The sequence below is a fragment of the Pieris brassicae genome, chromosome 13 (assembly GCF_905147105.1).
Source record: "Pieris brassicae chromosome 13, ilPieBrab1.1, whole genome shotgun sequence".
Lineage (NCBI taxonomy): Eukaryota > Metazoa > Arthropoda > Insecta > Lepidoptera > Pieridae > Pieris > Pieris brassicae.
Window position 1 is genome coordinate 5,622,015 of NC_059677.1, and position 19,607 is coordinate 5,641,621.

The 19,607-nt window shown below is 36.5% G+C and overlaps 1 protein-coding gene across 1 annotated transcript in view; it reads right to left on the bottom strand.

Annotated features, from left to right (window-relative positions):
* Positions 1–10,536, bottom strand: part of LOC123717870 — a 91,883-nt gene extending 81,347 nt beyond the window's left edge. The window contains exon 1 of the mRNA XM_045674119.1: positions 9,457–10,536. Within this exon, the coding sequence (XP_045530075.1) occupies positions 9,457–10,323 (867 nt within the window). The 5' untranslated portion in view covers positions 10,324–10,536. The remainder of the gene's footprint in view (positions 1–9,456) is intronic.
* Positions 10,537–19,607: the final 9,071 nt, after the last annotated feature.

Consider the following 19,607-nt stretch of genomic DNA (forward strand, 5'->3'; position numbering starts at 1 on the left):
TGGGCCTGATCGCCCACAGATGCAATTTTATGTCACGGTCTTATGACGACAATACATGAAACGTTGAATAGATGGGAACTTGGTTGATGTCAAACTAAACAGCTGGATCCAAAAAGGTCTATGGGTACGATCCTGGTGTACGAGACCTGTACACCTCTGGTAAATCATATCCAATAGGTGATACAGTCATACTATGTATCGAATTTAGGCATAGTTAGGCTGAGATTTAAAAACGGACTTATCTATGACTACTGGACTACATTTGAACTTGAAATCATTTATATAAGTCTCAGGTCCTTATAACTAGGTGTTACGCTCCTCCAATTGATAGTTATTGGAAATTTCTTCCCACAGCTCATCAGTGCCGGATTAGCCACGTAGCAAGAGTAGCAAATTCTACGGGCCCCGCGCTCCAACGTACCCGTAACCGTAGGAAAACCTGCTCACTCGTGATTTATGTAATTCTTGTATTCCTCATTCTTTTGTTTTGGATCGCAATTCATGAATCCGTAAGATATGCACTCCGAATTTTAGATATATTTTTTTTCCATTACTGGGGTTGCCTGGAAGAGATAGCTTGTTAGCGATGAGGCCACCCGTTGCATCCCTTATAATTTTTATGTATTATGTTATTTGTTTTTGTATAAATGTAACGAAGTGTGAATATGTGAAATGTAGCAATGGCTGTAGCATGTTACGCCTGAAGCCATAGAGACTGTCATTATACAGATCAGCTTCGCATGTCCTCAAAACGTTTATTTATTAACAACAACATTAATATATAAAAATTGAACATAATTAAAGGAGGGCAACTGGCTGTCTTATCGCTTTCGAACGATCTCTTCCACTGTGATAAAAAGAGAAAAAAATGTATTAATTGAGATACTTAGATCTGTTTAGAAGCGGTATACAATTTTTGTGAACATAAAAAAGGCATGAAGTGTTTCTTGTTTCAAATCGATCAAATTATTGGCGCTACAAGTTTATTAGGCCTGTGACTCATGACGAATGTGCAAGCCAGTTTCTTCACTATGCTTTCCTTCACCGTTCGAGAGAATCTTTAATGCACACATAATAAGTCCACCGGTGCACAGATCTACGACATCAGGGATAGAAGTGACCAACACAATTTTGTGAATAAATGAGAGGTCGTAAAAAAAATCGTTCCATTATGCATCTTTCCGTTCATATAGATTAAACCTCTCCATTCAGTGACACAGTTTCACACGGTAATGAGAAAGTACCTACCATTGAAATCAATTCGTACAACACGTATTTGCAACCAAGAATTTTTTCAAAGATATTTACTTACAAATTCTGACGTTTTACTGACGTAGCTCATCTCTGTATCTAAGGAAGTCTTGTCGCATCCTGAAATTAGCACGGGTACCGGACGTACCACACCAGTCCTTTTTTATATTTCAGGGGGCAAACGGGCAGAAGTCTCACCTGATGACAAGTAATACAGGCATGAACAGTCAATGCCAGAGTGTTCACGAGAACGTTGCCGGTTGTATTAAGAATTGCCTTACATAACGTTCAGTTGTGGAACGACGGACGTCGAGAACTTCTTATTCCATCTCGACTTCCAACGAAAATCAGCTACAGGTACTAATCCGAACACCTCTGAACTTATTCCATTGATATATCGTCTCTGCTGTATTAGTGGGTGAACAAAACCCACTGAAACCCATTCAGATAGTTTCTATAAGCCCGCGTTAGAGAAAGATAAGCTCTGATTATAAACTCAGAAGTTTTTTCATAAAACAAAGGCGTTAAATTTTGTATAACTCCTGAACGTTATTTTAAATAGATTAAAAATTAACTCAATTATTGAGTATTTAACGAAGCTCGTTAAGCTTTACGACGCAAGCTGGTGTTTATTTACTAATCAACTTGATGAAGCATTCTCAAAGTCTAAAGAGAAATGCATATGAAATCAATATATTAACTCATTTATATAAAATACTTTTTAGTAGGACCAGTGTTGACTATCTCATCCCTGTCGTCGTAGGTTCGATCCCCTGCACCAATGGACTTTCTATGTGCGCATTTAACATCCGCTTGAACGCTGAAAAAAACATCGTGAGGAAACCGGCTTGCCTAAGACCCAAAAAGTCGGCGTGTGTCCGGCACAGGTCAATCACCTACTTGCCTATTATATTGACAAATGATCATGAAACAGATACAGAAATTTGAGGCCCAGACCTAAAAATGTTGTAACAGCACTATTTTTTTTATTTGTTTAAAATCAATTCCTCGATGAGACGAGGCATACGAGAAAAAAGCTCCTTCAATAAAAGAGCATACCAAGGCTTAAAAGGCCGGCAACGCACTCGCGAGCGTGTGTGTGTCCCCTGGCATTGAGTGTCCATGGGCGGCGGTATCACTTAACATCAAGTGAGCCTCCTGCCCGTTTGCCCCCTGTTTTATTAAAAAAAAATACTGGAGTTTTATAACCCTCAGACTCGCAAGGTACCAGATGGGCCTGAGTCTTATGTTATAAATAACCAATCAAAGACATTATTTCGGCAACTGCCTTTCACTTTCACTGACTTTAGATTTACATAACACGTAATACATTACGTTTCATTTTGATCTATTGGGATTTCCTGTTGGAGATGCAATTGAGGAATAGAAGAAATTCCTGAATAGGCCTGAAATAGGCCAGCCAAGGTATGGGCCTCAGAATATAGGAAACAAGTGGACCGGACAGACGTTGTCCTGCATGAGGTTTCAAGGATTAGGATTAACAAAGTATGAAAATACCGACTGCAGCGCCATCTGCCGCCATTCTGGGCTCCACCCAAATCGGTTCAGCCATTTAGTTCAGTGACATACCGTACTTGGCGATTAATAAGAGTGGCGGAGAGTTTATTGCCAGTTATTTCATATACATTTGTGTTTTTGACGTTCATACGTGTTAAGTTATCTATATGAATAAATGATTTTGAATTTTCATATAGAAACAAGAAAAATATACCTAGAGATCACATTCCCAGAAGTATGAAAAACTTTATAATCAATATTCTTTAACATGTCTCTAAACATTGGAAAATAGGTTTGTTTGACGATTTTCGAAAATTGATTAAAATTATTTGGAATTAGAATTTCAGTTTTTTATTATATGTTTTACTTACTGTGTATCGTTATAATTTCTCCCTAAAAAGGGTAAAATATGATAGATGTCATTTATGTATGTTATTATAGATATGTATAGTGTATCACCATGGATTAAAAACTTCAGTGGTCCCGTCATATTAACGGATTGGCGAAGATAAGGGCCTGGGACTAGTGCTAGACAGGCTACTTCTAATTAATTTGCGAAATTTGTTTTAAAATAAGTGTTATTTGATGATTTGCTATTTTAAAAGAGTATCGAGCGTTTTTTACGCCGGCTTTTTGTCTCTGCCTAGCCTACATCCTCGGTCTTCTTTGCCAATGAGTAGGGATATCTACTTATTTAAATTTAATGACGTGGAATAAGTGATACTTGTATCTTATGTTGCATAATAATCATATTTTATTTTTATTTTTAAGGGGGGCATAAGTATTTTAGTGAGGTGGGGCATGGTACATGGCCATAAGCAACTTCTAAATACTGGGTTTACAAACGACATAATAGTTTCCCTGTATCGCGTGTCCGACCTTGTGTAGGAGCAACTTCTTATCGTTCCGCCTTTGAACACGAACAAAACGATTCGCCATTTGTCTTATAAGGGACATCAAATATCTCAAACACCAAGAAAGACTGAAAGAACCGGCTGGAAAACGCTCTCTAGTAGAAGGACAAAACTCACACAAAAATAGACACCTAACTGTGACGGCCCCCCCATATTCTTTAACAAATTTATTGCATCTCATTTCTAGAAAACCACTAAGCTATCGCGTAAATTGAAAAAGAGTATTAATAATATACATAGCGCTTCATCTGCATCATGACCACACCTTCGCGTACATACTCTCCCTTTTGCAATACATTTTTTTCCTTTCGTAAAGGTACCCTTTTTGTATATATTATATATTCTTATTATTTATTATATCTTTGGCTATATGTTTAGTATAATTGTTTTTTGTTGTTTATAATTAATGTAACCGTAGTATTATGAAATAAATACATAAATTGTCTCCAGACATCCATTGTAATATATAGGATTGCAACACCAATATCTTTTTTAAGTTTAAAGTGTTTCAACGCAAAAATATATTAAATTATTAAAGGGGAATAATTTTAGTTACTTTTATTATATTTTTAATATAAAATTAAAATTTAAAAATATTTACCCTTACTTAACGGAACTTGGCCGGATCTTGTGTGTGAAAGTTTGCGTGTGCACTTTCGTAGCGAAAAACAAAAGATTGCCTCTGCGCATAACAACTGTATAGTTGTTTTCGAGTATTCGTCGTAAACTATATAATATTTAAATATAGCTTCTATATAAAAACGAATTTGTTACATAATTTATGAATGCTGAAAAACATTAATTACTTTTTTTATATGCAAGGATATTTAAATTAATGTCCGGCTCGAAGGACCAAAATGTAAGGTTGCCTGGGTTAGGGGGATGTTTTTAATTAATTATTATCACTCGCACATTATAGTGCGATTAATGAATGCTATCGAATGAAATGCTTATAGTGTAGAAGAGACTACCTGCGTAACTCAACGATTTAGGTAACGCTTATCAAAGACCTGAGTGAGCAAGTCGTCCTTGGCACGTACAAAGCCTATAAGGCATAGATACTCCAACCACCCGGTCAGTAACGAAATTGTCTACTAACTCAATACATAAATCATCTATTTGAACTTAAATAGTAGATCGGCAAATTTGGGTTTCGGGTTTTGTAAGTCAGTTAAAATTATTTTTTACGTCAGCCAGGAAGTCTTGGTCAATAGGTCGCGTAATGCGGAAACAGAACAATTAAAACAATTGCGGACATTGGGACACTTTCGTAACAAAACAGTGCATGAGAAGTAAGCGTATTAGTCACGCATGTGTTGAGAAATATAGCGATGTAGGTATTTTGTTCTCCATCCACTGCTGTGTTTGGAAGGACTACTAGATTATTGTTATCTAACAGGCGGCGAAAACCATGCTCTCATAAATATCGCATCTCTCAATTTAAAAAGAAAAGTAAAGCTAATTTTTCAGCTGTCAAACAAACATGATTTAAATTAAAATAGATATTTTAATGAGACAATAATTTGCATTTTGTGTCATGACGTTAGGCTGTGCAATCGCCTTTTGAATTACATTTCCTTTCCCTCGTAATAGCATTTAATTTTTGATACAACTGACATAAGTAAAAAAGTAACAAGCCTAGGCCACGGATTTATGAATTTGTTTCGTGATCATTTGTTTTTTCTAGTAGCCAAGGAAGATCAAACCTTGGAGCCTGATTCCTGACGATCTCTTTATTCATGGTGTACAGCCGGGGTTCAAATACAATTTCAGGGCTGAAGCTAAAACAAATATATGAAACAGTAGCCTAGCCTTCCTTTAGTTATCTGCTTGGTGAGAGGTTCGTGTTCGATTCCCGGTCGGAGTCCGAGTTTATTTAAATTTGTTCCCTGGGGCCGTTCAAGTATCGCGTAAGCGCTACACGGGTGAGGGGAGGTCTTTGATTTTCTTATTTGGTGATTACGTCAACAGTAATTATTTACGTTTTTAAACATATTATCTATGCTTGAAAACGAAATGCATTTTCGAGGATTCGTACAAAAAATTAATACGTATATGAACTATTATTTTTGAGAGCTTTGCTTACGTTTGCTGAGAAGAGGGGGGGGGGGGGTAAAGTGCGGTAAGCAGATTGGTTATACGGTAACGAGTGCTTAAAGAAGGCTGGTTTCGCCCTGGTGAAATGCGAGAGCGTACCCAGAGCCTCTGTTCCTAGTGTAGAAACTATTTGAGGTGGTTTTAGTGGGTATTGCTCACCCAGTGAATAGCTTAATTCTGGTTGCGGGTACCAAATGCCCTGTCAATTTAAGCAGGGGGGGGGACGTCCACCTCTGATGTCAAAAAGCATATGTTCCAGTTATGTTATTATCTGGAACTATGCTTTTTTCTCTAAGCCTTATGACCTGTATAGCGACCTAGTTCAATTTCTGAGATTTGATGAACGTCAGTACCGATGCATCAATCCGCCCTGGACGGCAGCCAAATTGTATATTTGGATCGCTATTTTTTACTTGTGAGGTGAACAATCTTTCCAGACCACTTTGCTTTAAGATAATATGTACTGTAGTCAGAGTATAATCTGTTCTTGGATTTTACACGGAGAGGACTGTAAGTAACTTTTGTGATTCATGTATTTTCTTAGTCTCTAGTTTTTATATATTTTGTTAGATTAAGTGTCGTAATTGTATAATTTTTCAGTGTTAGGTTAGGTTTTTTCCTTACTTGAGTTGCCTGAAAGCAATCGCTTGTTAGCGATAAGGCAGCCCGTTGCCTAATAACTTATGTAACCTGCTTTTTTCTTGTTTTTTATATGTATAATTTTGTATATACACTTCGTTACCATGTGTTGATAAAATAAATATATAAGAGCTGAGAACCCAGACACGAGTATGTTTTATTAACATTTCGTTGCATTACAATATAAATAGTGACTGGCGGCCTTATCGCTTTCGAATGATCTCTTCCAGGCAACCCTAATATGGGGGGATAAAAAGAGAAACACCTACAGAGGGTAAAGTACAAGAAGAAGAAGAAGAAAATTAAATAAAATAAAATCCAAAGACAACATATAAATAATAATATGTATAAACAGACATGTAAAAGCTCTGGCAGAGGTTAATTGACTCATAATTAATATATATAAGTAGTAGCTAATTACGAGGCGGAAGAAAAATTATCAAAAAGAAGATTTTTCTATATAAATAAAATTCTCGTGACACAATGTTCGTTCCCATACTCCTCCGTAACGGCTCGACCGATTCTTATGAAATTATTTATGCATATTCGATAAGACTGATAATCGCCTACTATCTATTTTTCAAACCCTTAAGTGGTAAGTGATTTATTTTTATTTTTTTGTGTTTTTTATAATACAGCATACAAAAATACATACAACCCTTAATTGTCACCCCTCTACGATCAACCCCTATTTTTATTATAGTAGATAGGTTATTTTTATTAAACAAAAAACAATGTTTGGTGGAACTGGAACGTCGTTTTGACATGTCGGCTAGTTTTAGTTTAAAATTGTGTATCAACTGTCGCCGAACTGTTATCTGTGGTACCTGTAATGACTTCATGCAAAAAAAACTTAAGGCCTAGAAAATATCGCTCTAAAAAGTCCTTATATTTAATTATTGTAATTACTCGAGACAGTAAAACCTCCACAGAGTTAAAGGAAATAAATATTTTCATTAGAAAGCCTCTTAATGCGCAACTCGTACGATCGCATCCTGTTATTTATAATTCTGTACGCGTATTAGTACTGTTATGTCAAATGTGGGTCGGCGGCCTTTGGAAGGACTAATCTTAAAAGGTTTTTAAATATTATCAAGTAGTGTTGGCCTAGTGGCTTCTGCGTGCAGCTCTGACACTCGCTCGTACGCTGAAGGAATCGTGAGGTACCTGACGTTAGACCGAGTGTCAGGCACATAAGGCTGATCACCTAAAACTATTAGAATAAAACAAATGACGATTAGATTTACGAAATAGAAATATCAGACCTCCATGGTAGCATTACTGGCTTTTTGATGTAAACAGAAAAACTTTGAAAAGTTTAGAATTTATCCTGTTATAGAAACATTTATCTGTTTCGCTTCTGTTGACATATATGTAGAGTAATTAAAATGTAAATAATTTTTAATTTTCAAGAAGTTGTATGTGTTATAAATTAAAATATATAGAAATTAAATTAACATACAAATAAAATTAAATATTTAAATCTTGGTGATATACTCGTAAGTGAAAATATACCAATCGTTTTACAAAACGTCGCGTCATCCTAAATATTATGATTTTGTGTTCCAGATTTGTTATATTTCTTTGATAACTGTATTTTAATTAACTAATAAAATATTGTCTAATCTCTCTTTACAAAATAAATTATTTATTGAGTAATCCAATACTACTATAAAGAGAAAACCTTTGTCACCAATAAACTCAAAAATTACATTAAAAAGTTTAAAAAAATAAAAGTTCAACCATGCGAGTCCGGTACAGGCCCATATAACACCACCTACATAAACAAAAACCTATCTGTCTCCTTTCAATATACCTAAATACAGTAGTCGGAAAGAGAGGCATGATCACGTAAAATCGATGATAGAACGACTTTATCAATGATACCGAACAAAAAGTTACTACTAGTCTAAACTTTTAACTGTATTGCAATAAAACTATGTATAATGACTTTTCTGTTTCTAATTTGTTTGTACATATCAACGAAATTCGACTGTCCAACTAACTAACTTCAATTTTAAGGTTATTATTAAATTACTTACATCAGTTCTGGGTCGTGACCTCTGAATCTCGCAGAAAAACCGCAATCTATATTTTACGTAAGAATTATTTCAATAACACGGGTCGAAATTATGATTCATTGACATCATCTGAGATGCCCTTGGTAGCTTAATTTCGCGCTATCAGTACTAAATATAGTTAATGCGTTAAACAGGCGTGTTTTAACATTAAGTTAAACATAACATAACAGTTGTATTTTATCCCATAAATTGGGATTAAATCGAATAGTTAATATCACGGTCAATGCGAATAAACGTATAAATAAAGGCGCCAAAGTTTACGCTACCACAGATTAGTAATTATTGGAATGTCATTGGCGCGCGCTTTCTAGCGATAAACTATTATTTCTACTTATCTATTTAAAATTTCAAATACTGTGACGTATCGTGTTCAATATTAATCACAAATATTTAAGTTTAAGTTATAGTTATTAGTTAAGTAAATATATAAGTCAATTGTTAAAAATAAGTTTTTTTTTAATTATAATAATCTATTTGTCTAGAGTTGTATTTATACTTTTATCCATCGTACAAAGACAACTCTGGCGTATAACAAGATTTCAACAAGGAAGTGACTGGCAAAGTGTCAAAAAATTGGTTGAACTGCGCACACCGTATATTAAATACGACCGATGTATTTGACGCGTATATATTGCATCAGTTCATTGTACTCTTTTATCGTTACCAAATAGGAGCTAAATCGAACCACAGTCAATCAAACACTAAACTTAAGGTAATTCTTCGGAAAACTTGTTCAATAAAAACTGACATTATTAAACACATTTATGAGCTGATGTCACCTTCAGTATCATAATCTCATCTCAGATAAATATAGTGTACAATATGCTCAATGTATTTATTTACATTCAAATGTCCATGTATGAGTCGATGACGACATGACAAACAATGCGGCACACGAATACAAATTCACTTTGCGCAAACTGTAAAAACCGGTTTTCAATACATTAAACACTCACCTGTGCTCTATTGATGACGTCGTGGGGTCCTCGCCAAGTAGTTGCAGCTGGTGACTTTCGCTTTGCAAGTTCTAATGTCGCTTCACTGGGACAGCGCTCAAACATAAGCACTCTCTCTGCTACAGAGCCTCGTGTAAGGAACGGTCGAACTGGTGTCTGACCGGTGGCTGAGCCAGACTCAGCTGCACCAGCGCTGGAGGACCGGCGCGCTCGAGCTTCGAACTTCGACCTCGCCTCCGTCACATGGGAGCCGAGGGAAGCTCGTCGTTCACCACTCGCGCCGGCTACTGGCTTCCTCGCGCCTGTATCTAGTCGATCTTGGTACCGACTCTTTGCGTAATCTACTAGCGAAATAGGAGGTACCACATCAGGCCTTTCTGATGGACGTTCTGCAACCACTCCACCGGTACGGAGTGCCCTAAGGAGCCGTTCCTCCTCGCGTGCGACTTCCAGCCGCATAGCAGCGTTGTCCCGTCTCCCAATTGAGGGATTGGCGCTGCCATTACGCTCTGGAACTAAATCGGGAGGCAGATTCATCGCTTCCCTCTCAGTTTCCGAGTGAGTATCTCTGAGTTCAGGTCTCTGATCTCTCCGTAGATCCGGCCGTTGCTCACGTATTTCAGGGCGTTCTCTACGAAATTCAGGGCGCTGTTTTATTTCGGGCTTCGGTTCCGGTTTTGGCTTTGTTCGCAAACTCTCCGTCAGTTTAAGGCCGGGCGTGGGCCTGCATGACAATATTTCGGTGGGTGCTAGACCGCGCGCTTTCCACGTTTGATAGATTGCTTCAGCGTGGTCAGATATTTGTTTGGCGATCGCGGCGATGTCTTCCTCGCCGGTGTCGATCTCGCGGCGAGCCGTGGCAGCCATGGCTGGGCCGCCTTTAGCACACGTTCTAATAATATCCCGGGGTATCCATGAACTCACTGTACGCACGAGCACTGCACTATGGATTGGTACACTGAGATTTCACTAAAATATATGGGAGCGACACAAACAGCTGGTTATCTCGCGTGGACGAGTAAACAAAGGCGATCGCGGTACGTAAAATACGCAGCCGGGCGTAGAGACTAGAAACCGATGGCGGCAACGAGCGCGGACTGCGGCGCGGGCCGCCCGACGGGACGACGGGGCGCGACGTGCCCCCCGCCGCTCCCACACACTCGATACAATTACAGCATTAGGCCTACGCTACATCTCAGAAGTGAAATACAACGATCTTTCTCTAATACATAATCTTTATCGTCGTATTGTAAATTCTAGATAGGAGATAATTGTTACGTATACAATATCGTATAGCTTTACGTAGTGATTTTTTAAAAGCTTTCACGTTAGAGCACATAATCTAATAAGATATTTTAATATTATTATGTTAAGTAAATTATGTATATCATGTTTCGGTAATTATATTGACCCAAAAACTTACTGAAATGAGATTTGCAGAAGGTACAATATTTTATAGTCTGTTTTTTCTGATTCTCTCTGTATATAACTTACTTGTTTTTGATGTTCTGTGTTATTAATGTAATGTTTTCCCGCCAAGTGTTTTATGTATATTGTTGTGCGTCATAAATAAATAAACTTTAGTATTGTATTGTTATGAATTAATATTAAAAAACCGGAGCTGAATTTAGACAAAAATCAACACGAGATTTATTTTTTCACTACTTAGTAATATTTTTTAATGGATGCATTGTTTATTTAAAATGTTTGCCTATAGATTTTTATAATGAACGAATGCGTTGCCGAACTTGCAGGTAGCGTACCTTTTCTAGAAGGACCCTAAGTCGAATTGGTTAGGAAATGCTACAGCTGGTTTGGTGGTGCGTGGTAAAGTTGCCTGCCTGCGCTAAGTTGTGAAACGACGGACGTCGAGGTGATACGGGTGGGTTTTCGTATTCTGCCTCGACGTCTGATGATGAAATCAGCCGCCAGAGTACAAACATATAGAACTCGATAGAAATCTTATTTATTACGCTCGCGCGAGTGGCAACGCTAAATCAGCTGGTGTATTGTAACTTCCGCTTCAGGTTTCTTCTTAGAACCCGGAGACCCATTTTTTAGATTATATCCACATGCACCCAACATGTAAGTATGCTTAATAGCACTGACAAATCAGGCAAGATTATAACATTTGAAAGATCTCTACACTTATTTGACCTCTACATTTTTAAACGTCTTATTAAACAATATCTAGTGTCATTTACGTCAGATAAACTGGAATGTACTGGAAATTTTTGTAATAGTTTTGCATCACATCCTCCACATTATATCTTTGAAGTTGATAACTTAAATAAAGGTGTCCTAGCCTAGTGGCTTCAGCTTGCGACTCTCATCCCTGGGGTCGTAGGTTTGAGACCCGTTTGTGTACCAATGGACTTTCTTTCTGTGCTATGCGCACATTTTCTCGAACGGTGAAGGAAAACATCTTGAGGAAAACTTGCCTTGGATCCAAAAAGTTGACCGCGTCTGTCCGGCGCAGGAGGCTGGTCATCTACTTGCCTATAACATATTAGATTGACGGATGACCATGAAACATACAGAAACCTGAAACCCAGACCCAATAGAAGCTTGTGTAATGATTTATTTAATGGGCGGACCGACCACATTAATTTTTTTTCGAGGAGAATTTACGAAAATTCGTAAACAATACTGTTGCGACAGTCATAGTGTACGACTCGTGAAGAAGGAGCAGAAGCTACTGGTGGTGGACCGACAAATATTGCGTATCACAAACATAATTAGTACATTATGGGCCTCGGCCATATATTGCAGCCGCTTGATAACTTTTTTAATATAAATGTAGCCTGTGCCTGTCAAATGTCGATTTTTGGGTTTTTAAGGATAAAATTTCCTTATGATATTTTCCTTTTGGAAGGAGTCTGTTGATTGGTGAGATGAACCTGATGTCCTGGTTGGGAGTTCCATTAAGCCACTAAGCTAACACTTTTTTAAAGTGTTCGTGTACCAGCGTGTATTTGATTGGGATATTTGTCTCGAAACGAAGCAACGGCTAGTAGTTAAGTATTCTTAGTTTATATTTACAAAAGGAAGTCAACGTCGCATCTGTTTCAAGAATGCGCGTGCGCCGCCATAAATAGATCACGTATTCCCTTTATATTTTTTACTCATTTTGTCAAGCGAGTATATAATTAAAACTCTTTTTAGTAGACGTCCTAGCGATTTATTATACTGCTTATAATACTAAATAAGTTACATAAAGAATATAATCTAAATATATATACGTACGTATAGCGTATTTATTGATTAAAGTTTCATTCTTCTGTGTTAGAAACAAATAAATCGTAAATATATAAATTACAATCAATATCACATCGTTTTATTTAAGTATTTATTTCTCTTTTCATCACAGCCTAAACTTAATTTGATAGAAAGAGACGAAATACTACGTATATACTTTGAGGACTGACATTACTTCGAATGAGTATTATAGTAAGTGTTACCACCATAGTGGTAAACTTTAGCAATTAAAGGTGACCAGGTGAGGCTCTGGTAAGTTAAAGGTTCTATGTATGGATAGCGTTTCGTGACTGAGAGGTTCCAGTACCCTACATATAATACTTAAGATATTACATTATTAAGCTATGCCGCGATTTCGGTATATTTTCTAAGAATTGTTTTGATATTTTGTGTTTTAATATGTTCATGTTATACATTGCGTTATCTATATGTGTAAAATTAAAAAAAAATCTGTGGCAGTGTACCTTTAATACTGACATTTCCTCGGTGTATTGCGATATATTAGGTCCTTTACATATGAAATTGGCGTTTTGTCGAACTGGCTACTTTGACCTCAAATACCTCCTCTTTGCTTAGGAATTTCAAATTCAAATTTGTACAGCTATTTACTCATGTATTTGTGCTTCGATGACCGTCATTCATTTGTTTTTTTCTGTTTGCGTCACTCATTTTACAAAATGTAAAACTTAAAGTATCGCATTATTTACGAGTACGAGTTCCCACGTGGAACTAGTGCTGCGGAAACGACTCGAAGGGTGAATGATGTGTATGGCGGTCATGTTGCAAAAGAAAACACAGTTCGTTTTTGGTTCCAACGTTTTCGTTCTGGAAATTTCGACCTGCAGAACAAGCCCCGTGGACGGCCTGGGACCCAAGTCGATAATGAAGTATTGAAGGCTATTGTGGAAGCGGATCAATCGCAAACCACGTCTAAGTTATCTGCAGGCTGCGGTGTTAGTGATAAAACTGTTTTAAATCACTTGAAGCAAATTGGGAAGATTAAAAAGCTTGAAAGGTGGGTACCTCACGAATTGACTGAAGCAAACCGGCAAACGCGCGTCGACTGCTGCGTTACATTACTGAACCGGCAGAATAATGAAGGTATTTTAAACCGAATCATTACCTGTGATGAAAAATGGATTCTTTACGATAATCGTAAGCGCTCAGCGCAATGGTTGGATCCTGGCCAGCCAGCCTAATCCTGCCCCAAGCTAAAATTAACCCCAAAAAAGTTACTTGTAAGCGTTTGGTGGACGAGTGCCGGTATTGTTCATTGCAGTTTTCTCAAATCTGGCCAGACTATTACGGCTGAAGTCTATTGTCAGCAATTGCAAACCATGATGGAAAAGCTAACAGACAAACAACCTAGGCTGGCCAATCGCTCCACGTCACTGCTACTTCACGACAACGCTAGACCACACACTGCAACAGACGGCTACCAAATTAGAAGAGCTTCAATTGGAATGTCTAAGACATCCTCCGTACTCCCCGGACCTTGCTCTAACAGATTACCATTTTTTTCGAAATTTGGACAACTTCTTGCAAGGGAAAAAATTTAACTCTGATGGGGCAGTCCAAATCGCCTTCACAGATTTTATTGATTGCCGTCCGACTGGTTTTTTTAGTAAAGGGATCAATGAACTACCTATGAGATGGCAAAAGTGCATAGAAAACAATGGTTCATACTTTGATTAATTAAATATATTATATTTAAAAATATTCGACTTTTTATTCCTCCCATACAAAACGCCAATTTCATATGTAAGGACCTAATATATACTCATAGAGCGAAGAAAGCGCAAGCTCTGGAGTCTCTGGTTCTATCTAACAGACGCCAACTGTAATCTTTTATTAGCGCCTATATTCTTGAACCCCACGGGTCAAGCAAAATGGGAGAAAAGACTCTTATATTATATTATAGTACTACTCTTATATTATACTTCTGTGCTTGTCCGATATAGGTGAGATGGGGCTGTCACATCCTCCCAAGGATCAAAAACATCATATCTGGCAGCAGCCAGCAGGTTCCCATTGTCCGGAAACATCCCATTGTCCCTAGTTAGCGAAAGAGGCCATGATGCTCAAGGCTACTTACTTTAATGCCAAAGAGACACTTATGGGCACTCCTGCTGTTAATTTAGCATTAAAATGGTGAAAGTATTTTTGAATACAATTGATATGTTTAGATAAATCGATATGCATATAATATAAATGCGTAGATGCCTGAAGATGTGAAAGTAATTCTTTATTCTTGGTTAACAAAAATTATTACAATGAAACCTCTTTTATAGTCAAGCGATTATACAACACAGTGTAAGGTATAAAACATAAAAAAGTACTCTGTGAACGGTATCCTCCACAGTCTGTTTTTTAATTATTCTTCTTTTTTTAACTTTACGAATCGACAGCTACAACTAAATACCGGCCGGCTCCATTTTTTTACGCCATTTGCATAAATTGTCAAAAACTTATCCTATTGCTAGTCTGTGTTTTGTTGATTAATGATGCGATTGGTTACGTTATTTAGTATGTACCAGTTGTCATATTTCATTCTTAATCTCATGATTAAAAAAGAACCTCAATACAAATTAAATGTCATAGTATAACGGTGAATCATGTTTTCACTTTTCTCTCCGTTTTAGCGTTTCGATTTCTACTATGCTTTTGGTATTTGTAAATAGCGAATGCCGTGTTGGGATTAAGCGGCTTAGATTAAAGGCAATTCCTTAAAAGGACGCTTACGTGTTTAGTCCAACGACAATGTTCTGTAACATACATATATTTGCTAGAAATTGTGGCATATTTGTCATATACATTCTAAGAAGCTACAATTTGAATGATATTTTTATATTCATACTAGCTGACCCGGCAAACGTCGTTTTGCCATGTATATTATTTCCAGGGAACATTTTTTTAGTTCAATAACCTATCTACTATAATAGAAATAGGCATTAATCGTAGAGGGGTGACAATTAAGGGTTGTATGTATTTTTGTATGCTGTATCATAAAAAATTCTTGTATGCTGTATCATAAAATATTCTTTAAAATTTAACCCCTTATCACTTAGGGATTTGAAAGATAGATAGTAGCCAACTCAGACTTACTGAATATGCATAAAAAATTCATAAGCATCGGTCGAGCCGTTTCGGAGGAGTATGGGAACGAACATTGTGACACAAGAATTGTATATATATAGTGATAATTTTATTCGGAGGATATTAGACATGGACAAGAAATTACATTCAAGATTTTAACTGGTCACATATAAATATAATATTTTATTAATTACTGTTAATAATTTTTATGGGACTTTTATGGAATGAATTACGAATTTCTCAAACCGTTAATTATTTATCATTAGCCATTCTTAAAGGTCCATCATAGGCCTCATACATTCTCCACAAACTCAACCGGCATGGGGCTTTTGAATCCATTTTCTGGATTTGTGGGCTAGCCATTTCGTTGTTGGACAGCCAGGCGGTCTTTTGTTCTGTCTCAGTTCAAGAAGTCTTTGTCTACATCTCTTTGGTATTTTTCGAATGACTCCATTACAAACACGGTCGCGAAGGGAGATGCTTAGCATAAGTGTCCATGGGTGTTTGTACCACTTAACATCGGATGAACCCCCTATTACATTAAAAAAATTTAAAGTATAACTACTTAAGACACCTGTCATTATTATTCTGCTACTTATAGAAACATGTTTCTCTTTGGAAACCCGTAAGAGGATAGTAACACTCGAGTTACGTAAATAATTTATTAAATTCGCGTTTATATCAGAAGTTTTACTATAGTTAAACTATGGTTAAACTGTTAAAGTGCTGAGTCGTATGCATTTAGAATGTCAAGGGTGTGCAGTCAACGATATTTCGAGGTGTGGCGATCGTTGACCTGTTAAAAAGGAGTGCCAAATAACAAGGGCTTCACACCCTTCCAATTCCTTAAAAATACTACTTCACTATCACACTATACGTATATTAAAGACATCTTATACAATGTATATATCATATATATTGGGGATATAATTCAAATGAAATAGACTGTAGTATAAGGAATTGCCAGGTTTCTTCTAAGTGCCTAAAATAAGCAATGGTGGAGTAAAAAAATTGATTTCAAGAAAAGAGCGTATCAATTCATAAAAATCCAACAACGCACTTGCTAGCGCTCTGTCAATGTGAATCTCTTTAGGCGGCGGGATCAGATCTTTTTTTAAATGTAATATGAGGCAAACGGGCAGGAGGCTCTTCTGATGTTAAGAGCTCACATTGCCAGAAGGCTCGCAAGTGCGTTGCCGGCCATTCATATTTGGTACGATCTTTTCTTGAAGGACCCTAAGTCGAATTGGTTCGGAAATACTTCAATGGGCAGCTGGTTCGCGGCAGAAACAGCCTTAGAAAACTCAGTCGTGGAACGACGGACTTCGAGGTTATATGGATGGTATTTTGTATTTTGCCTTGACCTCCGATAATGAAACTCAGCTATTAAGTAGGTCAGGATCAGGTATTAGATCGAACAACTCTTTTGAACTCTCTCCATGGTAAATGCGGTAGAAGATGCAGAGAGACCCAACATTTCTACACAATGCTGATGCCCCATGCTCGTTATATTTAAAAAAATGTTCACGATAGGCTGCAACCTAAAGTTAAAGAGGCACTGGGAAAAAACCAAAGCAAAATTAGACTTAAATCTTGTATAAATATAGTTGACTTTGCAATGTCGATATATTATTGATTGTTGGTGGAAATGGGTTTCTGTTTCTCACCTTTACTTGGTTTGTTAATGGTCAGTTTAAACCCTGTTAGTTTTCTTGGCTTCTGTAAAGAGGGTGTATCATCAATCAATCAAAATATATATTCATATAGGTAATAGAGTTCATTAATGGTTATATCTAGGGATGCATCGACACGCCATTTTACCGATACGATACCGAAAATATCGTCGATATCGATACTAACGCTTTTTGAATTAAAATTAAATTAAGTTAATATATGTCCAGTTTAGTTAAAATTATTTTTTATTATAAAATATAAACAGTAAAGGTTCAGTTATTAATTAAGAGTAATAATTAAATTAAAAAAGAAAATTAGTATAGAAAAAATACTACGCCCGTTAGCAGTTAAAAGCCAACTAAACTGTCTAGCGAAATGGAATACGCGGAGACAAAGCGAGACAGGGATATACATTGTGCGTGCCTCGTTTGCAACGAATTAGATCAAACAAGAATCGCGTTTACATTACTTTTTTAAAGCGCGAAATTTGAAAAGCATCGTCAATCGGCAATTAAAATATCGGTAGTCGATGTATCCCTGATTATAACCATATAATGCAGCAAATAAAATGATTTCAAAGTTTATTTAGAGCGTAGAACAGAAGAATAAGCGGACTAGAGGTGAGAGAAAGAAGAGAAAAGTTTACTCTACGTCACTCTTTTAATCGCCAAGTTTTTGGTTTTGCAAAAAGTAGATTTTATTTTATTTTTCTTCTCATAACATATATGTTAAAATGAGGCCAATCTTAAGGAAATATACACGTGTGAAAACGACATGAGAACTTAAGAAGGCGCCAGACCTGATCCATGGATTCCACACAATCGAGTAGCTCGCAATATCGCAGCACAACTCACGGCTCTTTGTATCGATGATTAGTGCTTGTGATTCATGCTCACATCTTAAAGCAATTGATTGTTAAAATGAATGAAGAAAAAACAAAATTTTAACCTCTATTGACAATAGGGATGGTGAAAAGTATTACATTATATTATAAATAATACGCAAATAGCGCAGTTTTTAAAATATAAAAAAAAACTATATAGTACTCCAGGTTTATAGAAGTCGGTTATATACATAGATGGAAAAACATTTAGGCTATACACATACTTACAAGATGTCATTAAAACCTTGCTAAAAACAGACACAACGCAATTATATTTAATTTCAAAAATGGCACTTCATTTCGTCAAAATGTGATCAAATACATTAATAAACCAATTTAATTCTAATTGCCAAACCTTCCGTTAAAAATATGAATAATTGCCATTTCAATCTATTTATAATAAAAATAAATTAATAATATAAATTAAAACAATTTTTTTGTGTCTGGGAGGAAATATGTATACATACATGTATATGACATTTAAATATTTTTAGATCACACTATTTTGATGTGAAAATGCACCATCACAAAAAGTACGTCTTAAAATATAGAATAAAAGTTTTGAGTATGTTCTGTATTCCAATGCCAATCTTATTTTGTTGAGTGACAGCTGACTTTAAGCATAGATACTTTGACAATATACCAACGTCAATTTGCCGCATTTATTCGAACAATTTGGATTGAATAGTACAAATTCTCGTTTACAGTTCTAAATATGGTTGAAGCGAGAGTGCCAGACGTGCTCAGAGATTGGAATGCAATGGATATATTTATCTTTTCGAATGGACAACAATATTCACCGCCGAGAAAGTATCACTTGTGTGCGGATGATTTAAAGTTCTGGGATTCGACAGTGAGCTTCCTTGCCCATTCACAGTATGGTTCATTGTAAGTATTTGAAGAAATACTGCGATTCATTGATAATAATTGTCATAAGTTACATAGTCGTTGGTTAATCAGTTTTGGATGTTAGACGTTTGTATTTCTTGCTTAGTGTATGTGAAAGTGTATACACAGATAGATCAAGGCCAGTCTTATTGGTTTAAGGCGTATAATAACTCGGTTTGGTATCTGTCGAAACAATTTTTTCGGAAGCAACACAAGAACACAGACGGTCGTGTAATACTCTCCGCCAGCCCATTTAAGGAAGAAGGAAACACATCTGTGTTTATATATATACTATATACTTATAACACCAACACAAATACACCACTCCCGGGAAAGGGAAAATACAAATAGC